This window comes from Cololabis saira, chromosome 3, assembly GCF_033807715.1.
Source record: "Cololabis saira isolate AMF1-May2022 chromosome 3, fColSai1.1, whole genome shotgun sequence".
Taxonomy (NCBI): Eukaryota; Metazoa; Chordata; class Actinopteri; order Beloniformes; family Belonidae; genus Cololabis; species Cololabis saira.
In genome coordinates, this window is record NC_084589.1 from 44,680,715 (window position 1) to 44,708,226 (window position 27,512).

At 41.5% G+C, this 27,512-nt stretch overlaps 3 protein-coding genes across 3 annotated transcripts in view; 1 reads left to right on the forward strand and 2 right to left on the reverse strand.

Moving 5' to 3' along the window:
• LOC133440368 (zinc finger protein 37-like) overlaps positions 1–21,701 on the reverse strand; it is an 801,383-nt gene extending 779,682 nt beyond the window's left edge. The window contains exons 1-2 of the mRNA XM_061717615.1: positions 21,643–21,701; positions 21,394–21,499 (exon numbers count right to left, since the gene is read on the reverse strand). Of these exons, the coding sequence (XP_061573599.1) occupies positions 21,394–21,499; positions 21,643–21,669 (133 nt within the window). The 5' untranslated portion in view covers positions 21,670–21,701. The remainder of the gene's footprint in view (positions 1–21,393; positions 21,500–21,642) is intronic.
• Positions 4,037–6,767, forward strand: LOC133424070 (zinc finger protein 383-like). Its single transcript, XM_061714470.1, has 2 exons — positions 4,037–5,053; positions 6,761–6,767. Exons 1-2 carry the CDS (start codon positions 4,347–4,349, stop codon positions 6,765–6,767), a joined length of 714 nt encoding a protein of 237 aa, XP_061570454.1. The 5' UTR covers positions 4,037–4,346.
• Positions 11,036–12,085, reverse strand: LOC133424079 (uncharacterized). The gene is made up of 4 exons (XM_061714482.1): positions 11,974–12,085; positions 11,669–11,813; positions 11,295–11,526; positions 11,036–11,209 (listed from the first exon to the last, which is right to left on the reverse strand). Exons 1-4 carry the CDS (start codon positions 12,026–12,028, stop codon positions 11,036–11,038), a joined length of 606 nt encoding a protein of 201 aa, XP_061570466.1. The 5' UTR covers positions 12,029–12,085.
• Positions 21,702–27,512: the final 5,811 nt, after the last annotated feature.

Here is a 27,512-nt window from a genome sequence, read left to right on the forward strand (position 1 = left end):
TGCAGTGTGAATTTTATCAACCAATTGAGATACAATCCATAGGATATCCCCGCTGGACAAATCTAGAGCTCATCTCTGATGCCTTGTCTATGAAATTCTCTGTACTGCTGCAAATTCTCAGGAGTCTAAAAAACTGGCTTTTGGCTAGGCCTCTTTTGAGGGGAGAAGGATGAAAACTACTAGCCAATAAGAGCGTATTTCTATTGTTTTCTTTACAGTAGAGTGAAGTGGATAAGGAGCCATTCTTTTTTTCAACCCACATATCTAGAAAATGAACTTTTTCACTACTATACTCCATTGTAAATTGGAGGTTGCTGTCGAAGGTATTCAGTAAGGTAAAAAAGTCTTCCAGTTCATTAGCATCAGCTTTAATTAGACAGAAGATGTCATCAATGAATCTGTACCATTTTAAGATTTTTGGCAAAAAAATATTATGCTCAGGATTTCACACAAAGTTTTTTTCAAAGTGACTCACGTATATAAAAAACAGAATAACAGGAGCGCTGCTGGTGTCCCCACAACCACCGGTGCTCTTGCAATGGGTGCAACAGTAATCTCAAAAGGAAAAAATGCAGGCACTCTGGTGGCCACCAGAGTGCCTGCATTTTTTCCTTTTGTGACTCACGTATAGATTTGTGTAATTCGGAGTACAAATAGAGCTTGTACCAGATCCTTGTAAATAATATTCATCACCATTAAAGTTAAAGTAGTTTTTCTTCATGATTAAACTAGCTAAGTCAACAATAAACTTACCCGGGGGCATTAGTAAGTCCTGCAAATACAACTTTTAGACTTCTCTACCTCCATCATGGGGAATATTAGTGTAGAGACTGGGGATGTCAAAGGTGACCAACAGAAGATCATCAGGAAGGTTAGTGAGGTTAAAGATCTTATTAATGAAATCCGTGGAGTCTCTAATATACAGTGCCTTGCGAAAGTATTTGCCCCCCTAGAACTTTGTGACCTTTTGCTACATTTCAGGCTTCAAACATAAAGATATAAAACTGTAATTTTTTGTGAAGAATCAACAAGTGGGACACAATCATGAAGTGGAACGAAATTTATTGGATATTTCAAACTTTTTTAACAAATAAAAAACTGAAACATTGGGTTTGCAAAATTATTCACCCCCCTTAAGTTAATACTTTGTAGCGCCACCTTTTGCTGCGATTACAGCTGTAAGTCGCTTGGGGTTTGTCTCTATCAGTTTTGCACATCGAGAGACTGAACTTTTTGCCCATTCCTCCTTGCAAAACAGCTGGAGCTCAGTAAGGTTGGATGGAGAGCTTTTGTGAACAGCAGTTTTCAGTTCTTTCCACAAATTCTCGATTGGATTCAGGTCTGGACTTTGAATTGGCCATTCTAACACCTGGATATGTTTTTTGTGAACCATTCCATTGTAGATTTTGCTTTATGTTTTGGATCATTGTCTTGTTGGAAGACAAATCTCCGTCCCAGTCTCAGGTCTTTTGCAGACTCCATCAGGTTTTCTTCCAGAATGGTCCTGTATTTGGCCCCATCCATCTTCCCATCAATTTTAACCATCTTCCCTGTCCCTGCTGAAGAAAAGCAGGCCCAAACCATGATGCTGCCACCACCATGTTTGACAGTGGGGATGGTGTGTTGAGGGTGATGAGCTGTGTTGCTTTTACGCCAAACATAACGTCTTGCATTGTTGCCAAAAAGTTTGATTTTGGTCTCATCTGACCAGAGCACCTTCTTCCACATGTTTGGTGTGTCTCCCAGGTGGCTTGTGGCAAACTTTAAACGACACTTTGTATGGATATCTTTAAGAAATGGCTTTCTTCTTGCCACTCTTCCATAAAGGACAGAATTGTGCAGTATACGACTGATTGTTGTCGTATGGACAGAGTCTCCCACCTCAGCTGTAGAGCTCTGCGGTTCATCCAGAGTGATCATGGGCCTCTTGGCTGCATCTCTGATCAGTCTTCTCCTTGTATGAGCTGAAAGTGTAGAGGGACGGCCAGGTCTTGGTAGATTTGCAGTGGTCTGATACTCCTTCCATTTCAATATTATCGCTTGCACAGTGCTCCTTGGGATGTTTAAAAGCTTGGGAAATATTTTGTATCCAAATCCAGCTTTAAACTTCTCCACAACAGTATCTCGGACCTGCCTGGTGTGTTCCTTGTTCTTCATGATGCTCTCTGCGCTTTAAACGACCTCTGAGACGATCACAGTGCAGGTGCATTTAGACGGAGACGTGATTACACACTGGTGGATTCCATTTATCATCATTACTCATTCAGGTCAACACTGGATCATTCAGAGATCCTCACTGAACTTCTGGACAGAGTTTGCTGCACTGAAAGTAAAGGGGGTGAATAATTTTGCACGGCCACTTTTTCAGTTTTTTATTTGTTAAAAAAGTTTGAAATATCCAATACATTTCACTCCACTTCAGGATTGTATCCCACTTGTTGTTGATTCTTCACAACAAATTGCAGTTTTATATCTTTATGTTTGAAGCCCTAAAATGTGGCAAAAGGTCACAAAGTTCAAGGGGGCCAAATACTTTCGCAAGGCACTGTACGCTGGTAGTGTTTGGACATAAGGTTTGATATAGTGATCCACAAACTCTGACAAAGGTGATAGTAAAGCTTTCATCTGGGCCACAATAGGGCGACCAGAGGATTTGACAGGCTTTTGTGCACTTTGGGTAGTGTGTAAAGATAAAATGAGATAATCTTTAAGGCTGAAATATGCTTCTGCGTCACACCAACGCAGAGCACACGCCGCAGCCGTGACGCCGTGCTGAACCCTTCTGACTTCTCCGTCTCTCCATTTTGTCGCGGTGCAGTACCCCCCGCGGCCACTAGTTAGCGATCTTTTTCTGAATGGTTTATCCGACTTTTTCCGGTCACAGTAAATCAAAGAGATAAGGACAACTATTGTGCAAAAAACAAAAACAAAAAATATCACATATAAACGAAGAAAAGAGCCCTGGAAGTTCACTACTGATTCAAACCGGAAACCGGAAATGCTTCGCTTTCAAACGAACCAATCACAGCCCTCTCGGTCTGCGTGTGGTCTGCGTCTCCTCGACGCATAGTTACAATTTTCAGGAGGTGCACGTCAGAGACGGCGCAGGTGACGGCGTGTCCTCTGCGTCGATCCAAACCACACGCCGTAGGCACAGCGTCATTTTGACGCAGAACCATAACTGAGCCTTTATTGTCTCCCTTGAGAGAAATTTGTCTTGGACAAAACTAGAGACTCCAGGCGCCACATATATAACAAAACATATAAAATCACAATAAACAAATAACACATCGTCATATCCCCCCGCTCTTTGCATGCCCTCCCGCAATGTCCTGAAAACACCTCTACACAAAAAAAAACCCTTGCTACAGCAACATTATTGCACATCCCTCTATTCATACAGCAGCACACTCGTTATTGCACATTCCACCCTTCACTCACACACACACACACACACACACACACACACACACACACACACACACACACACACACACACACACACACACACACACACACAGCTCATTTCCTGTTATTGAGTAACTTATGTAAATGAGAATTTATATCTATTGAGCTTACAGCTTGGCAACCTATACCTTCTGGACAAACGAGATGCTGACAATACAAGAATTCACAAGAATTCAGAAATGCTCAACCTGAAATGCAACAACTTTATTCTTCAACTGTCTCTGCTCATATAGGTGTTCATATGCAGGACTTGTAGTTGGATCGTTATATATGACGCAGAAGAAGCTATTTCTAGAACAACAACTTTATTCTTCAACTGTCTCGATACCAATGCAGTAACACAAGAGTACAGTCACAGTGCCGCCTAATGGTCACACAGAGTAACGCACTTCTTTTCAAATATACTACATAGATGAAGGGGAAGACCGAAGGTTCAGGACAAAGTTTAAACCTCACAAATACAACCAAACAATCAACATTGGGAAGCAATTTTGACTTGTTAAAATCCTATCTTTTTGTCCCTTTTTGAAATTCCAGAACTCCCACAAGAAAATGTTTGTAAGGTGGAGGAAGACGGGGTTTTCAGTGACCAGCACCTGGATAACCTGGAGAGGAGCTGCAGCCCGGACCAGGAGGAACCAGGGCATCCACAGACTACAGAACTGGAGGAAGACTCCAGCGGTCAGGAGATTAAGCACGAGGACGTAGAGGTGGATGTCTCATTGGTCAATGTCGCTGATGTGAAAGTTGAAAATGGTGAACCAGGACCAAACTGTGGCCAGCTGCTGTTGCACACTTCTCCTGAAGCTCAAAACAAAGATGAGGAAGGGACTGAAAGTTTACGCTCAGACTCCAGTAAAACTGCAGATCCGGAGCCAATGAGACGACACGGTGACCACGAAGATGCTGCTGTCCCGTCAGACAGCAACTGTAAATCAAAGCTGACCAGGACCCACACGGGGAAGAAGGTATTTTCTTGCAGCACTTGCAGGAAAGAGTTCAGTAAAAGTCGTATTTTAATGGATCACATGAAGATCCACACTGGCGAAAGGCCGTACCTGTGCAACACCTGCAACAAAACCTTTACTAGATCATCATCTCTTAAACGCCACATAACCATGCACACGGGCGAGAAGCCCTACATCTGCAAAACATGTGGAAAAAGTTACAGGCTACGTTCCCACCTGGTGGATCACTCGAGGATCCACACGGGCGAGAAGCCCTACATCTGCAAAACATGTGGAAAAAGTTACAGGCTACGTTCCCACCTGGTAGATCACTCGAGGACCCACACCGGTGAAAAGCCGTACCTGTGCAACACCTGTGGAAAAACCTTTACTCAATCATCAAATCTTAAAAGCCACATAACCATGCACACGGGCGAGAAGCCCTATATCTGCAAAACATGTGGAAAAAGTTACAGGCTACGTTCCCAGCTAGTGATTCACTCGAGGATCCACACCGGTGAAAGGCCGTACCTGTGCAACACCTGTGGAAAAACCTTTACTCAATCATCAGCTCTTAAAAGCCACATAACCACACACACGGGCGAGAAGAGATATTTGTGCAAGACGTGCAACAAAGGTTTTAGCCGCAGAATTGATTTGCTGAGTCACATGAAAAATCACCCGGAGGAGAAGTCTGGTGACTTAAAATCGTTAGTATTTGTTGCTGTTGGTAACTTGCCATCTCCACGGTGCAAATAAAGAGCTGTTAGTATATGCTGAAGGTTCTTTAAATGTTTACTTCATTCATCTACAAAGCCTCTCACACTTCCTTTTTCCCGTCTGTTTCTTCTTCACTCACATTCTCTTTGTAAAGTTAATCTGCACTAACTTCTGCACGGAGTAGATGGAGAGAGGTTAGTCCAAGTTTGATATTTTTACATGTTCAGTTTTTACAATGTTCCTCTGAAAAACATGAAGACTCTTCAGAGAAACAAGGACAAAAGAAGAAACGCAACCATCGACACATCAGAAACAGAACAGCCAACCATCTGTCGCCATTTTCTAAACTTTAATGTCTGCAGCATTAAACAAAAAACCTTGAAGATTTCAGAAGTCAATGCAGTCAGATACGGTTTGCTTTTATTTCCCCTTTAAAATGTTTTTATTGATTTAGAAAACAAGAACATTTGGTTTAAAGGTGAATGAGGAAATGAGTAGGGATGGGTATTGTTTGCATTTTCATCGAATCCGATTCCTATTTCGAATCCTCATTTCGATTCCGATTCTTTTCAAATACCGATTCCGATACCAATATTAATTAGAAAGTAAATAAATAGAATATATCAAGAACAGAAATGTTTTTATTTCATCCACATCAGTACTATAGATGTTAACACTTTAAGTTGACATTTTAACACTAACACTTACTTTCCTTGACATCTGCTGCACACGTACATATTACTCTCTCATCACTCAAACTGTGTTCAGAACAATAATATCAGGAGGACTTCCTTTTTTTAACTTCAACAATTCCTGCAGTAAATAACAGAAACAAATAACAAAAACATAAAAAAACGAAATAAAAAAGAGAGTACCGATTCCGATACCAATATTAATTAGAAAGTAAATAAATAGAATATATCAAGAACAGAAAGGTTTTTATTTCATCCACATCAGTACTATAGATGTTAACACTTTAAGTTGACATTTTAACACTAACACTTACACTTACTTTCCTTGACATCTGCTGCACACATACATATCACTCTCTCATCACTCAAACTGTGTTCAAAACAATAATATAAGGAGGACTTCCTTTTTTTAACTTCAACAATTCCTGCAGTAAATAACAGAAACAAATAACAAAAACATAAAAAAACTAAATAAAAAAGAGAGGTTTGGTCATAGTCAGGGGTGCACACAAGCCGGGACTCCAGGGCTAGTCTACTGCATGTTTTAGATGTTTCCCCGTCTTCAACACACCTGATTCTAATCACTGGTCGTCATCAACATGTCATCAAGGTTTACACAACTCTGTTGGTGACACAGCCTTGTCTATCAGGGTTGTGTTGAGGCAGGGAAACATCTAAAACGTGTAGTAGACTGGCCCTGGAGTCCCGGCTTGTGTGCACCCCTGGTCATAGTGATATATGAAGTCAGCAGGTTTTGAAAAGGAAAATCAACATGTCAGCCTTTTCTGGAAGGATACGGGATCTCTCAGTGCTGATTGTATCTCCAGCAGTTGAGAAAACCCTTTCGCTAGGAGTAGAAGAGGCCTGAACACATAGGTATGACAGAATCAAAAAACACTGGACGAGATGTTAAATTGTCCCTTGTGCCAATAGGTGGTGAGTACTCATTAAAGATATGCCATGTTGTTGGGAGTGGTATGTAGTCAACAGGTCAGGGTTCTCCAAGTTGTGTGGGAGGTGAGTCTTGGCCAGGGTAGAATTTCAGGACAGCCGGGCAAGAGACACATCTTCAGTAGTGTATGCCCTTGCATCATTGGGTGTTTCGGCCTTCCAACACTATACACCCTCCACAAGGGTGGCCCGCCGCAGGATGATCAGTCCTCAGCTTGTGTCCCATGCTCAGCCGCCACCGAAATCCATCCTGTTAATCTGATGTTGGGGCCCAGCACGAGTCCTTCCGCTTGAGCCAAATCCACTGGCTGCTTCTTTCAGCCGCCTCTGAGACTGCTCTGATGGTCCTCCGAAGAGCCTGGCCGTGGCTTCCGAGTTCCTTCAACAGTCTGATGGTAGACGATGCCACAAATCCTCTGCATCCCACTTCAACTGGATAGACTTTGGTGTTCCAGCCACGCTGCCTCGCATCTGCTGCTAGCTCTGAGTAGCGCAGCATCTTACGCTCATAGGCCTCCTCAACAGAGTTCTCCCACGGGACTGTGAGCTCTATGATGTACGCAGTCTTCAGTGAAGGGGACCAGAGCACCAGGTCTGGTCTAAGGTTGGTGGCGGCAATCTCAGGTGGGAAGATTAGTTTTTTGCCGATGTCTGCCAGCATCTTCCAGTCGCGGGCCATGTGTAGGTGTCCTGCTTCTGGCTTGGTGGAAGGATGTTTGGGTGTTTTCTGTCCCTCTCGGACAAACCTTGTTGTCTTCGGGGGATTGGTTGCTCTTGGTGGCAAGGCGTTGGTCACACTCCGCATGCTCTCCAGGGCTGATGCCAGGCTTTTGAGGACCTGATTGTGCCGCCAGGTGTATCTCCCTTGCGTGAGGCTAGTCTTGCAGCCTGTCATGATGTGTCTGAGGGTGGCTGGAGTTGGGCAGAGGGCGCAGGTTGGATCCTCGCCGTACCATTGATGGAGGTTCTTTGGTGATGGGAGCACGTCATAGGTTGCTCTGATGATAAAGCTGATCTTATTTGCTTCCATTTCCAAGAGGTCCCTCCAGCTGATCTTTCTCCTCTCCACACCTTCCCACTGCATCCATTGACCCTGTTTGGCAAGAGAGACAGCCTTCACACTCCTCAAGACCTCCTCCTGTCGACGCACCTCCTCGACCACCAGTGCCCTCTGCTCTGATGTTGTAGCCTTTTTCCAGGTTGGTCCTCTTGTGGTCAGGCCTAAGCCTCCTCTCCCTTGCTGGACTTGTCCCACAATGTCTTTGTGCCTCAGGGCTGATGTAACTTGCTGCACTGCATCGGATGGTGTCCACTTCCGTCCAGTTGCTAGGGGCGGTGCAGCAGTACTGATGGTCTTGTCTCTGGAGTCCTTCAGTGTCATCTGGAGTCTCACTTTAGAACACTTGTATTCCTCCGTTAGACTAGTGAGAGGTAGCTCCAGGATCCCTTTGCCATAGAGGCCGATGTTACTGAGACATCGTGGGACGCCAAGCCACTTTTTTGCATATGAAGTGATGGTTCGCTCCATCTTCTCCACAGTTGTTATTGGGACTTCATACATGGTGAGTGGCCACATTGTTCGGGGGAGGAGTCCAAACTGTAGGCACCAGAGCTTCAGTTTCCCGGGCAAAAGAGTCTTGTTGATGTTCTCCAGGCCATTAGCGATCTCTTGCCTTAGTTGTTGCACCTGCTCTTTGTCCTTGAGGCTTGCGTTGTACCACCTGCCCAGGCTTTTGACAGGCTGTTCAGACACTGTTGGTATTGGGTCTTCATCAATGTACAACCTTGTGTCTCTAAGCACCCCCTTGACTATGGAGATGCTTCGAGATTTGGTTGGTTTTATTTTCATTCGGGCCCACTTGATGTTCTCCTGAAGCTTTCCAAGTAGACGCTTGGTGCATGCTGCAGTAGTGGTCAATGTTGTCATGTCATCCATGTAAGCCCTGATAGGTGGAAGACGGAGCCCAGCCCTGGTTCGTTCACCGCCCACCACCCACTTTGAGGCCCTCATGATGACTTCCATGGCCATTGTGAAAACCAAGGGTGAGACTGTGCAGCCTGCCATGATCCCTACTTCCAAGCGCTGCCATGTTGTAGTGAAGTCGGCTGTTGTGAAGCACAGTTGCAGGTCTTGGAAGTAGTTCTTGACCAGTGTGGTGATGAGTTCTGGTACATGGAAGAAGCTGAAAGATTCCCAGAGAAGTTCATGGGGAACTGAGCCAAATGCATTGGCCAGGTCGAGGAAGATCACATGTAGGTCTCGCTTGTTCTTCTTGGCTGCTTGGATCTGATGCCAGATCATGCTTGTATGCTCCAAGCAACCAGAGAATCCTGGAATTCCAGCTTTCTGTACAGATGTATCGATGTACTTGTTTCTTTCCAGGTAGGTGGACAGCCTCTGTGCTACTATGCTAAAAAAGATTTTCCCCTCAACGTTGAGAAGGCAGATTGGCCGGAATTGGCTGATGTCTGATGCATCCTTTTCTTTTGGTATTAGCACGCCACCAGCCCTTCGCCAAGCCTTGGGTATTCCTTGCTTCTGCCACACTACCCTCATGAGTCTCCACAGAAAGCGTAGCACATCCGGTGCGTTTTTATAGAGCTTATATGGTACTCCGTTAGGTCCCGGAGCCGATGCTGCTCTTGCTCGCCGGACTGTGTTCTCCACTTCTTTCCATTTTGGAGGGCTAGTGTCCAGGTTGGATACAGGTGGATGAATTGGCGGGATGTCAGGCGGGATTGTTATCCGCTCATGCCTTTTTGAGTCATGGTGAACCTTTTCCAGGTGATCCTCCAGTTCCTGCTTTGATGTTTTCAAGGTTCCGCTTTTTTCCTTTGCAAAGAGATCTTTGACAAACTTGAAGGGATCTTTGTAGAAGCGTGTTCTAGTATGTTCTTTCTTCTTGCGAAGTTTCCTCAAGTTCTCTGCTCTTCGCAAAGTTGCCAGCCGACTCTTGATGTCTGCTTGGAGTAGCACGAGACCTTCCCTCTCAGTGTCGGAGGCTTTTTTCCATTGCTTTTTCAGCTGCCTCCTCTCTCTGATTAGTCTCTCGATCTCCTGCTGCCTCCTGGACTTGGCTGGTGTTGGTTGTTTCTTTCCACTTCTTCCTTTATTCACTCCAAATCGTTCTTCTCCATAGTTGTAGATTATGTCACCCATCCTTTCAAGCTTTCCCTCTGCTGTGCCCGTTTGTTGCTCCAAGATTTGTGTCAGGTCACTGTTGATTGTTTCCCACTCTTTTTTGTCGACAGCTTTGGGCCACTTCACACAAGGTTTGTGCCCTTTGATCTTTCTCTCCATTGGAGGTCTCTGTGGTTGTGTGGGCTCCTCCACCGGCGTTTCCGTGTTTGTTTCACCCTCTTCAGTGACAGGGGTGCTGATGCTCTGCAAACTTTGGTTTGAGTCCTGTTGCTGTGCTTCACTCGACTGATTTGACTTGTTGCTTCGTAAAAAGTACTTGTCAATGCGAGGCCCTTGTCTTTGCTCTCTCAAACACCTTTTCCTCCCTTGGTGGATCCTCAAGCCCATCGCTGATGTTTCTTTCTTCCAACCACAGATGCACACCTGAACCTTGCATTTTGCTGCTGTCGTGGATATCTCGCGTGCTGTGCTCTCCTTCTCGGTAGTCGTTTCCGTTCCTGGGTCTGCAACCGTGTGATCAGTCGGTGAGCCATCTTGCGCCCCCGCTCTCGCAGGCTCTAGGGGTATGTTCCTTTGTAGACTTTCTTACAGAGCTAAGTCTGACAACAAAGGATACACATCCCTCTTCCTCCACCACCAGGCAGAAGGGTCTTCGGAGGTCAAAGCTGGAGGAAGGGCCTTATACATTTCCAGTTCTTTTTCTGCCCTGATCTTGATTGCTGGAGCAGCAGCAGCAACACGTTTGATAGTGTTCAATTTCAGGATGATATCCTCAGCGAAAAGCTTTTCCAGGGGCGTTAGCTTCATCTTCTTCCTCGTTTGAAGCTTAAAAGAAAAGAAAAGTAATTCAAACTCAAAACAACATACAATCATTGATTTTTTAAAATAAAGTATGATTAAAGGAACGTTTAATGTTTATTGAAGTGTACTCACTGAAACAGTCTCATCCTCCGATTCCTCGCTCTCCTCCCCTCTTGGCTCGTCAGTCTGCTTGCGTCCCTCCTTGCCGAAGACACCAGGCTGTCAGCTGCAGCAGGTAAGTGTAATCAGACAGTCGGAAACAAATAAGTAATACAGAACATGTGCAGGAAATCAGTATATGTACAAATCTAAATTCATTCAATTGACATTACCTGTTCTGTTTCTGCAGGATCATGTGCAGCAAGGATTTTCTCATTGATCCGGTTCCTCACTGTCTTATCTTCCTCAGCATCCTCTTCCTCTAGCGTATGCTTAAAGCGAGGGTCCATGGCAGTTGCTTCTCCAAGGAAGTTTCTCACCTGGTCTGTCTGAAAAATATGAACATGTAATTTAGATTTAATTAGAGTAATAAAAAATACATGATGAATTTGTCTCAGTGACATTGATTTTTACCTGATATCGCTTTGATAGATCAGTCCAGATTGTCTTCTTTAGACAGGAGACAAACAGTGAATCTCCATCTCGGACTGTGAAATGGTTCTTCAGCTTTTGTAAGATTGGTAGGACTTGGCCGCAGGTGGAGCTCTTTTCATTTGAGGCACAAAGGGTTGATGTGTACAGGATCTCCATGAGTTCAATAAATTCCTCTGCTTTTCTGTAGTCCTCATTTGTCAGTTTGGAGAGTCTGTTTTTGAAAAAAGGAAAACAAAATAATAATTAATTAATTAATTAATTAATCTTAATTCACACTACACTAGTTTGTTGATCAAATTATTCTCAATTTAATCATGAATCCAATTGAATCATTAATTCCATCCCATGTGTACCTGTCCTGCTCCATTGGCTTTCTAAGCCGTGGATCTAAGGAGGCTGCTTGAAGAGCAGAGTACTGCTGCAGGAATCTCTCAATCATGAGGAAAAGGGAGTTCCAGCGAGTTTTGACATCGAGGAGGAGGGAGTTCTTGTCTATTTCTACAAACAAACAAACCAACAACATTAATAAAAAACAAACAATATGTAATTAATATGTAACAACTTTAATAACTGTAATAACTTTAATTTACAATAATAATATGATGTTTAATAGGAGGAATAATGTAATGCAATGCAGTGTATTGACAGAGTATCTTACTAAGAAGGTCTTGCTTTTCACGGAGCACAACCTTGGCCATTGATGACCTCTTCATCCACACAACTACTTCTCGAATCTTTGCTGCCCATTTTGCAACTGAGTTGAGTGTGTAAATAGTTTGAGCTGCGAGATTCAATGTGTGAGCAAAGCAGCCTATCTTAATGATGTGTAGCTTTTTAACGGCTACATCCATGTTGGCTGCATTGTCCACTGTGATAGCACTAACCTTTTCTCTTATCCCATACTCATTTAAAACATCCCCAATTTCCTCTGCCACCACATCTCCTGTTTGTGCTCTGTAGACTGCCTTTGTAACAAGGACATTCTGTTGCATTCTACCCTCAGTAATGTAGTGTGCTGTTACTGTTAGGTAATGGTCCTGGCAAATGCTGGTCCAGCCATCACTAGTAATTGCTACTTTGATAGCTTTTTCTAATGCTGATTTGACATTTTGCTTCTCTACATTGTACCATGCAGGTACAAAGTGGTTGGAGAGCATATGCCTTGTGGGGGGCTTGTAGAGGGGATTTAATGCATTGATCATTTCCCTGTGAAGAAATAATACTCATATCATTATGCTGCACCAAATAATATACAGGGATGTAAACAGCAGAACACGTCCCAGGGAAACAGCTGGTCGTCGCCGACGCGCTCTCCCGGAGCCCGCTGACCAACGTGAGAGATGAGAGCACAGACCAGGTGGTACAGGCGTATGTCGAGTCTGTAGTAGCAAATGCACCTGTCTCATCACAAAAACTCTGGGAAATCCGCGCAGCCACGCAGCATGACGAAGATCTGCAAAAGGTCTTGCGTTTCATTAGTAAGGGGTGGCCGCCTAAATCAACGCTGTCACCATCGCTGCATGGATTTTACACTGCGAGAGCGCAACTCTCAGAGACTGATGGCCTAGTGCTATATCAGGACCGACTGGTCATTCCTACTGTTCTAAGGGTGAACATATTAAAGCTGTTGCACGAGGGGCACCAAGGACTGACACGGTGCCGTGCTCGTGCCAAGATGTCTGTGTGGTGGCCACACATTGGAGCTGAGATCACACAAACGGTCTCCACATGCAAATTCTGCATAGAACAGAAACCCAGCCAGAGACACGAGCCCCTCCTGACCACACCTCTGCCGGAGGGCCCCTGGCAGCGTATTGCTGCTGATTTGTGTGAGTCAGGAAAAGGGGATTACCTTATCGTGACTGATTACTATTCTCGGGACATTGAAATTGCCCACCTGACTACAACATCAAGCCGTCAAGTAATCAACAGGCTCAAGAGCATGTTTGTGAGGTGGGGCATTCCCTTAGAATTGGTGAGTGACAACGGCACTCAGTTTACCTCTGCTGAGTTTCAGGACTTCAGCCGGGAGTGTGGGTTTGTGCACACGACGTCTAGCCCCCATTACCCCCAGGCTAACGGCGCTGCGGAGCGTGCCGTTCAGACTGCAAAACGCATCTTAAAGCAGCCTGATCCACATCTGGCCCTGATGTGCTACAGGGCGACCCCTAGTGCTGCGACAGGGGTGAGCCCGGCCTTGCTTATGGTGGGGAGGCACATCCGGACGACACTTCCTATGCTGGAGACCAAGCTACAACCTGCACCTGTGGACCGATATCAAGTCCAGCAGAAGGACATCCAGACCAAGTCTGCTTACCGGTTCTTCCATGACCGGCATCATTCTGCACTGCCTCTCCCTGCTCTACAACCAGGGCAGGACGTCAGAGTGAAGCTGGATGGAGAGAAGGGGTGGAGGACATCAGCGAGAGTCATCGAAAGGTGCAGGGAGCCAAGATCCTACATGGTGAAGACAGACAACGGAGCAGTTCTGCGACGCAACCGGAGACATCTGCAGGCGGTTCCACAGTCTGCTGACCCACCTGACCGACAGCTGCAGCCGCCTGGATCTCCAGTGCAGCAGCCCAGAAGCCCTCTACCTGTGGTCCGTACCGGCCTCAGGAACCAGAACTCTAACCAGAGACTGACAGACTCAGATGTGGAGTGGGCCCCGCAGAGTTCATCTCCACATAGTGCTGTACAGGTGACATCTAGAGGTCGTGAGGTCAGAGTTCCTCTCAGGTATAGAGACACTTAGGATTGAGAAGTACTCAACTTCACATCAAGCTCAGGTGAAAAGTTGTGTGAAAGATAATTTGAGTAAAGGATAACTTTTGGTTTAATTATGTTTAATTTGACAGTTTAGAAGGAAAAAAAGATTATTAATGAATGGAAATTACATGGTTAAATTTGGGTTTATATTTCATATTATTTCTAGTAATTTCTGAAGAAATGTGATTACTGTTGAGTTAAAGGCGGTGAAATCATAAGGTCACAGTTAGTCACAGAAAGTTAAAGTAAGTTAAAGCTTTTATGTTCTCAACATCCATGCTTGTGTTAGAAGATATGCATCTCAGTTAACGTTGTGAGTTTAACCACTTTAAGGGGGAGATGTGATGATGAGCACAAACGGGCTACCGTAGTCGCGGTATGACGTCATCAGCGTGCGTTCATAACAAGCTGGTATCTGTATCGTGTGCGTGGTTCTCTGTTTAATAAACGGCTGGTTAATGCCGAACTGAGTCGACGTGGTCGTCATCCTTGAACTCCCGTTACTGTTCATGACACTGACAATATTTCTACAGCAGCTGCTGTTAGTCGCTGACCGATAAACTCTCTCAGATGATTCACCTTAGACATTGTTGAAGAGGAAAAAGAAAGGAAACAACAGAACCGTCCTCTCCTTCTTCTCTAGGTTTAATGGTGGATCACAACCAACGTTATTAGGTTCTACCGCCACCTGCTGTACCGGAGTGTGTAACATCAGGATCATTATTACACCAGGTTACAGTCTAACTTAAAGGGGGGAAAAAAGGAAATACCTAAATAAAATAAGATAACCACATTTAAATCTTATTATCTTTCCCTGCATCTTTAAGAAAGACAAGGATTTCCTTATAACAATCCCTCATCACCTCACTCCTCCCTAATAACCTACTAAACTCCATTCCCGTCCCAGCTCGTACATCCTGTCTCTTAAAGCGTTCCTTTCTACCTCATACTTGCCACATTTAAGAATCACATGCTCTACATTCTCTGTGACATCACACTCATCACATTTATCACACACGGACTTTGACATTAAATACAGAGTTGATTTTAAACTAGTATGACCTAATCTTAATCTAGAAATGATGACTTCCTCTCTCCTACACTTTCCTTTGAAAACCTTCACGTTAATTGACTTCTGTATGTTATAAAAATGTCTCCCTTTTACACCGTTGTCCCACACCTTCTGCCATGAATCCCTCACTGCCTTTCTAATTCATGATTTTGCTTCACCTTTACCAAAAGGAATTTCCATAATTACCTCACTACTCAATTTCAATGCTCTTTTAGCAATATTGTCTGCTTTCTCATTGCCATCAACACCCATGTGGGCAGGAACCCAACAAAACTGCTAAGTAATTCCAGTTCTGCATAACCTCCACAACACCATTAATATTTCCAACACTAGATCTTCTCTTATTGTTTTCTTTGAAGTCAAACTCTGAAGGGCTGCAGTGGAGTCTGAACAAATGACATAGTTCCTTCTCACAGTTACAGTAAGTATTTCATTTACCAACGAAAGTAATTAGAACAAAATGCATACAACATTCTTTTCATCACTGGTTTACTACGACTTCTGTCATTTAGCAGACGCTTTTATCCAAAGTGATTTACATCTGAGAAAACAACACAAGCAAGAAGGTTTAGAAAGAGTTTTATTTTTTCTGACACAATGAGAGCTGACGCAATTTATATGATAAGCTTCTGATTGTTAATATCAATATATAAAATAAAAATATTTTTTAATTCATGTGTTCTTTATTATTTGTCATAAAAAATGTATGTTGTTAAGAAACTTTTATTGCAATGGGCTTCAAAATAATACACATGGTAAGTCTTTGAGACATCAAAACATTTAAATATCAAACTATCAAACTATCAAACTGATTTTGGTGTGAAATATATAGATATACAAGACTCATTTAAAGCTGCAGTTTCCAACATTCAACCACTAGAGGGAATAAAGATCCCAAACTAACCCCCAAACTCAGAATGACGGTTCATTCCTGCATGAATCACCCACAGGTTTTCTGCAGGGGTTTGAAGCCTCTTTTTCCTCGTATTGTGGCAGGTTGGAATTATATAAAGCAAGAAGTTTAATGCGTAATTAGGGGCGTGGCCTTTTGATTGGAATTAATTTGTCCAACCTGTAAATAAATACTTTTTCTACGATCTTAGAAAATGTTGGGAGTAAAGAATCAGGCCTGTAATTAGTGAATTGGTGTCTGTCTCCAGTTCTGTACAGTGGGATGACTTTTGCAGTTTTCATTTGTTTTTGGAAATGTCCCAGTTCTGAGTGACTGATTACAGCTGTATGTCAGTTAACAATCCATCAATAACCTTTTTGACTATTGTCATATCACCACAGTCAGTTGACACCTTGTTTTTACATTTACTTACAATATCTATGATTTCTCTCTCCTCCACAGCTGTGAGAAACATTGAATCTGGATTTCTACTTATTAATGTTTCCTTCCATCCATCAGCTGATCCAGGATAACACATTGTTCTGCCAGCTTTGGTCCAACACTCACAAAATACCTGTTAAAATGATTAACCACCTCATTCATATCATTAATGACTTCATCGTTATTGGTTAAATATTGTGGATAATTAGTCTGTCTTGAACTTTTACGTTATTTTTAGTCCTTATTCATGGAGAAACATTTTCATTAAACCTTCTCCAGAGACCAACAGAGCAGATCATCTTTTTTTAACCCACATCAACTCCATGGTTCCTGACACAGTGGATTCCTATCAGTTTTCCTACCGTGCCAACAGATCAGTGGATGAAGCGATGGCTTCGGCTTCACTTCACCTTCCAACACCTGGGGCCTGTACTACGAAGCGGGATTTGGGGTTAGCGAGGTAACTTCAGGTTTAACCCTGGGTTTTCAGGACTACGACGGTGGTTCACTTCTCACCGGGGTACATCGCCATGGTAACTTATGCTGAACAGCTAACCTGCTCCGGAGCAGGTTATGTTCGAGATACAGATCGCCGGGTGTAAAAGCACCACCCACTGACCAATCAGCTCTCTTGGAAAATGGCATGCCCTTTCGAAGAGAATCCAGTGGAGCTCGGTGCGCGGATCGTGAGAGGATCCCTCCGAAGAGAACGCGTATTCAGGGACCGCCAAAACCACTTTGCTTTCCCTGATGAGTACCTGTATGAACGATCCAAAAAAAAAGAAAAAAGAGGTGAAGGAGAAAATAAAAAATAAATCAATCAATGAATAAATCAAACAAATCATCACCCAAAATCCGATGTACAGTCAATCCAAAACTAATACCAATTAAATAAATAAATCAAGAAGAAATCAAAAAGAAGATGCATTTGTAAGGGGATAGCAAAAAAGGGATTTTCAATTTCGTCCCTCGAACATTCTGAGAAGTCACTTTAAAATACTAAATACCCCCCTCCTGAAAAAATTAAAAATAAAATAAAATAAATTAAAAAAACCCAATTCTTTGGTACAGCATCAGCACAAGTTATCGGTCAACAACAATAGTTATAGAACCAATATATACAGACTGTCTCAGAAAATTTGAATATTGTGATTTTCTGTAATGCAAACACAAAAACAAAAAAATGTCATACATTCTGGATTCATTTCAAATCAACTGAAATATTGCAAGCTTTTTATTATTTTAATATTGCTGATCATGGTTTACAGTTTAAGATTAAGATTCCCAGAATATTCAAATATATGTTTATATCCCTATGAATTTACGCATTTATACAGTCAGCGATCTTTTGCCAGCTGTCTTTCCTGCATTTTGCAGCTGCAACTGTGTTGCTTTTTGCCTGTATTATATGCCTATACTCATCATATTTCCGTAAAATTATTGTTTGCTCTTCGCTACTGAAATAAGCGGCTCTGACAGCGGACTTCTCCGTGCTTGCGATTGGTCATGCGCTGAAAACACTGCCCCTTTTATGTGCACGCGCTCATATCCAGATTGGAGAAACCTGGGTTGATCTACCGAGTTGATAACCACCGTCGTGTGACCGCTTAGCGTGATTGCAATTGTCCCGCTTAGTGAATCTGGATAAGGAAAAGATATCCTGGATATGTTGAACTTGCTTCGTAGTACAGGCCCCTGGACAGGATGAACCCCTATGCACGGCTTCTGTCCCTGGATGTGTCATTTGATGAAGCCAAGACCAGTGAAATAACAAACTGGATCAAAATGACGTGATTGAGGAAGTTGAGGATAAAGGACAAAAGTGCATCTCCACTTTTCAACTTCATTTGATGACATTTCTCTTTCAACATTGTTTTCCGAGCTAAATGCTGGTTGTACTGATCACGCTGTACCAATAATCTGCGTCACTGACATCTTTCCTCTTGTTGATGCACTGAAGTCTTTTTTTATTTGTGTTTTTATTATTATTATTATTATTATTATTATTATTACGATAGATTGTTCACTCTTGGGTTTATGTTGAGCTTTTATAACTCACCACCTTATAATCTGCACTGCTGCTCTTTCTACATACGGAGAGTGTAATATTCCAGAATTATAAACAATAAAATAATTCATCCATCTAAAATGAAAACTTAATTACATTTTTCATGATTATTTCTGACTAAATATGAGTTGAGGTAAAAAGACATTTAATTCTAAACGGATGTCTGATATAAAAGGGTTAAATCCAAAGTCTGTCCTCTTCCTGGAATCTGATCCCGATGATCCTCCCTCTTCTTCCTGCTCTCCAACCTGCAGATCTGCAGCTTCAACACGGATCTCAACATCAGCTTTAGAATAAATCATGTGTCAGACGAGTTGTAAATCTAGTACAACTTGATTTTATACATGTGATTAAATAATATTGTTAATTTCATATTATTTAAATAATGTGAAAAACGTACAGAAATATGTTGTAACTTTAGCTTGTATAATTACAATAACACAGCATGGATCATTTGAATTACAAGTTTTGACTTAGTTTGTCCCATCAATTATCACGATAATCTGATGTACGTGCAGCTCAGATTTTAAAATGTATAAAGCCTTTTACAGTTTTCAGCAAACTATGTATAACATCACAATATATAACCTCTGAACGGAGTAGATGGAGAGAGTTTAACAACATGGAGCTGCAGATTAACTTTACAAAGAGAATGTGAGTGAAGAAGAAACAGACGGGAAAAAGGACGTGTGAGAGAGGCTTTGTAGATGAACGAAATAAACTGTCACGTTTAAAGAAACTTCAGCAAATATTAACAGCTCTTTATTTGCACCGTGGAGAGCAAGTGGAGAGCAAGTTACCAACAGCAACAAGTAATACGATTTTAAGAAGGAACAGGGATTCAAACAAACTCAATGGAGAACTTAAAAAAAAAAACCTCATTGCAACACAACCTCATCGTTCCCTCTGCGTCAAGTTGACGGAGAAGCATAAATCCGGGTTGAACCTGCAACCCTTGTGGGGAGGGGATTAGGCTCATCAGCCACAGGAGGGGGTGGTTGGACTTCTGCGGGTTCTTCTTCTGTGGGTCAGACAGGAGTGGACAGCTGCCCCCGGAGGACGACAACATGAGCTTCATTTGTCACGAGTCACCAGACTTCTCCTCCGGGTGATTTTTCATGTGTCTCAGCAAATTACTTCTGCAGCTAAAACCTTTGTTGCACGTGTTGCACAAATATAGCTTCTCGACCGTGTGCGTGGTTATGTGCCGTTTAAGACTTGATGATTCAGTAAAGGTTTTTCCACAGGTGTTGCAAACGAACGGCCTTTCGCCGGTGTGGATCCTCGAGTGAACCACCAGTTGGGAACGTTGTGTGTAACTTTTTCCACATGTTTTGCAGATGTAGGGCTTCTCGCCCGTGTGCGTGGTTATGTGGCGTTTAAGATGTGATGATCTAGTAAAGGTTTTTCCGCAGGTGTTGCACAGATACGGCCTTTTGTCAGTGTGGATCTTTATGTGATCCATTAAATTACGACTTTTACTGAACTCTTTCATGCAAGTGCTGCAAGAAAATACCTTCTTCCCCGTGTGGGTCCTGGTCAGCTTTGATTTACAGTTGCTGTCTGACGGGATAGCAGCATCTTCGTGGTCACCGTGTCGTCTCATTGGCTCCGGATCTGCAGTTTTACTGGAGTCTGAGCGTAAACTTTCAGTCCCTTCCTCATATTTGTTTTGAGCTTCAGGAGAAGTGTGCAACAGCAGCTGGCCACAGTTTGGTCCTGGTTCACCATTTTCAACTTTCACATCAGCGACATTGACCAATGAGACATCCACCTCTACGTCCTCGTGCTTCATCTCCTGACCGCTGGAGTTTTCCTCCAGTTCTGTAGTCTGTGGATGCCCTGGTTCCTCCTGGTCCGGGCTGCAGCTCCTCTCCAGGTTATCCAGGTGCTGGTCACTGAAAACCCCGTCCTCCTCCACCTTACAAACATTTTCTTGTGGGAGTTCTGGAATTACAAAAAGACAGGATTTTAACAAGTCAAAAGTGTTTCCCAGTGTTGATTGTTTGGTTGTATTTGTGAGGTTTAAAGTTTGTCCTGAACCTTCTGTCTTCCCCTTCAGCTATGTAGTATATTTGAAAACAAGTGCATTACTCTGTGTGACCATTAAGTGGCACTGTGACTGTAGGAAATCTAGCAGAAAATTGGAGATTCTGGATCCAGAGATCTGAACTGTTTCTTGTCGCCAGCGGAATCGACGAAAAGTCTAATTCAGTGAAAAGAGCCACGTTCCTACATGTGGCCGGGGACGAAGCAATTAAACGTATATAAAACTTGTGACTTTGATGAAGACGTAGATGACTATGATACATTGAAAGAACATTTCTGCCAACATTGTGAGCCAAGGAAAAATGTGACGTATTTGAGGCTCCTGTTCTTTATTCAAGTGCAAGGAATATCAGAGACTGTTGATGCATATGTGACTGATTTAAAAAAGAAAGTGAAAGACTTCGAGTTTGAGCACCTCACTGACACTTATTGATGTAAATGTTCGCACATCCAAGTGGAGAACAAGGTGGATTGAGGAAAACCTACAGTATGACCCTCGCAGAACTGGTCAGTGCCAATAAGGCAGAATGAAACATCTTTATGTAATCTGAATTAGATGACATATATGACACGCACTGCAATCAATCTCACTCTAATAAAGTAAGGTAGCTGTCTTCAATTTCATAATGACACCATAGTTAAACTGAAACAATAGTAGGTACAGTAGCCTATGCTGTACCAGGATCATTCTCCATAGGTGTTAATAGAGTGGTTAATCGTACCACAGAACACAGCACATACACCTACTACCTTTCACCAGACAGAGCCAATTCATTTAATATCTCACCTCTGCATTTATAGCCAAGCCACTTGAGGGAGGACACAGGTCCCACACACTGGAGACACTTGTCCAAGGGGGAGACAGTTGCACACACCAGGCTATGTTTCTGACACTGTTGGAATTGTATTATTGTAACATTTATTGTTACCAGACAGTTTGAGCAGCAAGACATTTCAGAATCATATGTATTTATCTTAAAAGTATTTAAAAAAAACAACACATTTCCATCAAATGTCTACATTACATTCAACTTACCCTCTCACTGTTGACAACTGTCTCCATTTCAGTTGGACTGCAGAACTGATTCTCCGTGTCCATCTAAGATAGAGAACAAGAGCAGACGTGTTCAAAATTAACACCGTGGTCTGCCTGTGTTCATTTGTTCATTTCCATTAAGTGACAGGATGAAAATAAGTGTGGAAATACAGCTTTAGAAGGTCTGTCAAAAATGTCTTGCACAGGCTCCAGACTAACTTGTCCACTGGTGCGACAACTGAGAAAGTTGGTTGCACCAGCACATGATTTGGTTGCACCTTTTTTATGGAATATTGTATCATTCAGAAAGGAGTGCTTGAAAACAGGGTTTTGTATCTGTAACTATAGTTTTGTAAAGCTGTGCATTTATGTTTGTACCTGTAACTATAGTTTTGCAAACTTGTACTTTTAAGTGCAAGCATTTATCTGTAAGCTTAGTTTCGTAAACTTCTACATGTGTGCAAACTCCGTTTTACAAGTCTGTGCATTCAGACACTTGCAAGCTCACTTTCATACAGCTAAATATTTAATAGCTACTAATATGTACAAGTTTACAAAACTACGGTTACAGATACAAACAAATATGATTTACAGAAACAAAACCCTGTTTTCAAGTACACCTTTTTGAATGATATATATATATATATATATATATACATATATATATGATATATTCCATATTATTCTGGTATTGCTTTACTATGGAGATAACGGAGCATATTTTAATAGTGTTGCACTTGGTCAGTGATTTGGCTGTTTTGGTAGTCCAATGTGACGTTACTGCAGGGCTCTACAGAGCGAGAATTTCACTTGCCCCTAAAAATGGAAATGTGCGAACTGGAAGAAATAATTTACGAGCACAGTGTGCGAGTTAAGATTAAAACCTACAGTAATCTTTTTTGCACCCCGCTGCTATTCATTCAGAAAATAGTATTTCATACTCAGATAATGTACAATGTTTATTAAAAGTATCAATATATACCTGTTCCAAATCTTCAATTGTGGAGGAAGACTTTGTAACACCAGAATCTTCTGGAGGCATTTCCTCAGTAGAAACCTGCAAAACGGAAAAATATAGATATTTTCATAAATGTCTTGATGGCAGGTTGTTCTCTGTGTAACATTATGCAAAAGGTTTCATGGCTGTGTTTCTGAGTGTTTTGAGGGAAAGAAATCCACTCAAAATGTTTCTTAATTAGTCAACAAGGTAAATTATTACAGTCTATTGACTTTGAAACCTAGAATCTTCCAAAAATAATGTTTGTGTGCGTGGTTATGTGCCGTTTAAGATCTGATGATTCAGTAAAGGATTTTCCACAGGTGTTGCACAGGTACGGCCTTTCACCAGTGTGGATCTTCATGTGATCAATTAAAATACTACTTTTACTGAACTCTTTCCTGCAGGTTCTACAAGAAAATACCTTCTTCCCCGTGTGGGTCCTGGTCAGCTTTGATTTACAGTTGCTGTCTGACGGGACAGCAGCATCTTCGTGGTCACCGTGTCGTCTCATTGGCTCCGGATCTGCAGTTTTACTGGAGTCTGAGGGTAAACTTTCAGCTCCTTCCTCATCTTTGTTTTGAGCTTCAGGAGAAGTGTGCAACAGCAGCTGGACACAGTTTGGTCCTGGTTCACCATTTTCAACTTTCACATCAGCGACATTGACCAATGAAACATCCACCTCTACGTCCTCGTGCTTCATCTCCTGACCGCTGGAGTCTTCCTCCAGTTCTGTAGTCTGTGGATGCCCTGGTTCCTCCTGGTCCGGGCTGCAGCTCCTCTCCAGGTTATCCAGGTGCTGGTCACTGAAAACCCCGTCCTCCTCCACCTTACAAACATTTTCTTGTGGGAGGAAGAGAGGAGAGAATGGTTCCTTTAATAAATCACAGAAATGTTTATAAAAAGTTGCAGTAAGACCATCACTCTCTGGGGATTTGTCCAAAGACAAACTGTTAACTGGTCAAGTTCAACAGAAGAAATATCAGCATCACATAAATCTGCAAACTCTTTTTCTATAGTTGGAATAAGATCTTTGATATAGTTAAAAAAGTTGTCAGCATCATCTCTAGAGAAAGATGAGGAATAAAACTTACTGTAGAAGGAAACTATTTCTCTGGCAATCACAGCTGGATCTGTGACAGTTTGATCTTTAATCACCAGTGAGTTGACTGAATTTCTTTCCCGTCTTCTTTATTCTAATCGACAAAAGTATGATGTGCTTTTTTCTCCTTCCTCTATCCATTTTGCTCTTGATCTTATATAAGCACCTTCAGCTCTCCTGAGATAGATTTCATCAAGCTTAATTTGCTAAATTTGTAATTTTTGTTTATCCTCATCAGTCTGTGAAGTTTTATTGCAATAGAATTCATTTCTTTGCTAATTTCGGATAATTTGTTACTTCTGTTATGTGATTTTCCAAACCTAATAGAGAAATTCTAGAATTTAAAATTTTAAGAATTCTCATTTAGCAACATAAGATATTATTGATTCATCACACTTTACATCTGAGATTAAGATTTCAATTCCATCATGAAAGGCCTGGCATTTCAATAAACTTAAAGTTAAATTTCCAGTACCCTTTGTTCCTACGATGGATTAAATACATATCAAACCTGCAATTTTATTTTCAAAGTATTGTTCCTGCCAGTTTCATTTTCTTTGCCATGTAAAGATTGTTTTCAGTTCAACAGTGATATGAACCATTTTAATACAAGACAGGCTAATCATTTAAATCTCCTGAAGTTCCGTACTGGTTTGTGTCAGTTCTCCATCAGATACAGTTATGGAACACCTACAGCAATCTCGTCTACCTCTACTTCATTCAATCATTTTAAACGTAAACTCAGGACACATTTAACTGATCAGATTACCTAATGATATTTCTAGATGTGTTATTTTTTTTCTTTGATCATGTAGATACCATGTATTCTATTCATGCTGCTGTTTATTTGCTTTGTCTTTGTTTTTAGACTGCAATCATGTATTCTGCATATTTTAAATCTTTGTACAATATTTTGCTGTATTTTACAGGTAGAGGCCTCGTATAAGCCCCTTGGGCTTTTTGCCTCAGCCTAGCACATTACCAATCTCTCTTTTACATTTGTATGTTACTTGTTCTGTTTTTATTCTGTGCTGAATAAATTAATCTAAAAAAACGGTGATCTTTATCTTTTCTACAGAATAAAGGATTAAGTGTAAAGTGTGAAATATCAGTGTGGTCCAGAGTCTGAATGGAGCATGAAAGGCAGCACCAAGTAAACAGAACAACAAGTTAGTTCGGGATGTTTCCGAATCCCACATCAGCAGCTGCTTGAGCTGGGGAGTTTCCCATTTAGTTGGTTTGCTTCATCACCACGGCTTTTAACTGGAAACAAAGGGATCTTGTAGGAGTCATACTCATGTGTTCATTCATTCAACTTTCCAGGGTTACGTACCGACTCTGTGGAGTCTGATTTCAGGTTTCCAGGCGAGGTCCAACAGTCTGCGCTGACGGTCGAGCTCTTCTTCATACTCCAAGATGCTTTTTTCAAACACTGACAATATTTCTACAGCAGCTGCTGTTAGTCGCTGACCGATAAACTCTCTCAGATGATTCACCTTAGACATTGTTGAAGAGGAAAAAGAAAGGAAACAACAGAACCGTCCTCCTCAAAGGAATCACTGCTCACGTGTTCCGTTCGCTCCAAACTTCCGACCTTCCGCCAGGTGTTACAATCTGGAGTTCCGGTAGAACTCACGGTTCTACGGATAGTTCCTTCTCGCAGTTACAGTAAGTATTTCATTTACCAACGAAAGCAATTACAACAAAATTCATACATTCTTTTCATCACTGGTTTACTACGACTTCTGTCATTTAGCAGACGCTTTTATCCAAAGTGATTTACATCTGAGAAAACATCACAAGCAAGAAGGTTTAAATTGAGTTTTATTTTTTCCGACACAACGAGAGCTGACACAATTTATATGATAAGCTTCTGATTGTTAATATCAATAAATAAAAGAAAAATATTTTTTAATTCATGTGTACTTTTTTATTCGTCATAAAATATTTATGTTGTTAAGAAACTTTTATTGCAATGGGCTTCAAAATAATACATATGAAAACATTTTTGGAACTTCCAAAGTTTTTTTTGCAGGAATTTCCCAAAACTAAACGTTAGGTTTGACTCTCAAAATCGAGCTTCCCTCTCAGGATTTCTGGCTAGTTAAGAAATTATGGCTGTTATATCTCAGTGTGTTTCAGCCTCTCCACCCAAACAAAGTATCGTGAAGGTGTTTTTAGGATGCACTTTATGATGTTGTCCATGTTAATATTTTGAAGGATGTCATCACTTTTAACTGTACCTGTATCAGAGAAAGAGTTGATGAAACAGGCTGGCAGCTGTTGCAAATATTCTGTTTCTAGGGCAGGTATGATTGGCTGTTTCTAACGTCAAATGCTGAATTAGTTGATATGAGCAAAGTTTCATGTTCAACTGTGAAGGTTTCATTAAACTGCATTTAATTTTTTTTATGGCTCTAGTGGCCCTTTATTCAAGTTGCAGACAGGAAGGGGGTAGAGAGAGAGAATGGGGATGACATGCAGCAAAGGTGCAGGCCGGGATTTGAACCTAGGACCGCTGCAGGAGGACTGTAGCCTCAGTACATGAGCCGCTACTTAACCCACTACGCCACCGAGCTGCCCATCAAACTGCACTTTTAAAGCTTAAATCAAAGGTTTGGGTTTATTCTTCCCATAGATGGACATGAATGCAAACCATTATTTATTGCAACTGTGTGGTTAAAAAAGTAAAAGAATTCAGTATATGTTTAAAGTAGATACTGGTCTAAATTTTACATTTAACATTACGGTAAATGTGTAGAATCATAAAAGAATTAATGAAAATAAAAACTGAGTCATGATTTTGTATTTTCTTTTATAGAAATCTAAATTATTTTTCAAAATTATACTTATTTAAATTAAGTCAGATGTGTTTAAGATCTTAAATTTGACATCGCATTTATTCAAATTCTTATACATTTATCTTACATTCTAATTAGGTTTTAGGCATTTAGTAAAATTTCTTAATATCATTAATCTCCACAACTCAAAATACTAATTAGTTCACTAAACATTTTTTCAGTTCAATCCATGATGATTCTTGATGAAGCCAAGACCAGTGAAATAACAAACTGGATCAAAATGACGTGATTGAGGAAGTTGAGGATAAAGGACAAAAGTGCATCTCCACTTTTCAACTTCATTTGATAATATTTCTCTTTCAACCTTGTTTTCTGAGCTAAATGCTGGTTGTACTGATCACGCTGTACCAATAATCTGCGTCACTGACAACTTTCCTCTTGTTGATGCACTTCAGTCTTTTTTTATTTGTCTTTTTATTATTATTATTACGATAGATTGTTCACTCTTGGGTTTATGTTGAGCTTTTATAACTCACCACCAGGGGGCACTGCTGCTCTTTCTACATATGGAGAGTGTAATATTCCAGAATTATAAACAATAAAATAATTAATCTAAAATGAAAACTTAATTACACTTTTCATGATTATTTCTGACTAAATATGAGTTGAGGTAAAAAGACATTTACTTCTAAACGGATGTCTGATATAAAAGGGTTAAATCCAAAGTGTGTCCTCTTCCTGGAATCTGGTCCCGATGATCCTGCCTCTTCTTCCTGCTCTCCAACCTGCAGATCTGCAGCTTCAACACGGATCTCAACATCAGCTTTAGAATAAATCTTGTGGCAGACCAGTTGTACATTTAGATAACTTTATTTTATACATGTGATTCAATAATATTGTTAATTTCATATTATGTTAATAATGTGAAAAACGTAATAAATATGTTGTAACTTCAACTTTTATAGTTACA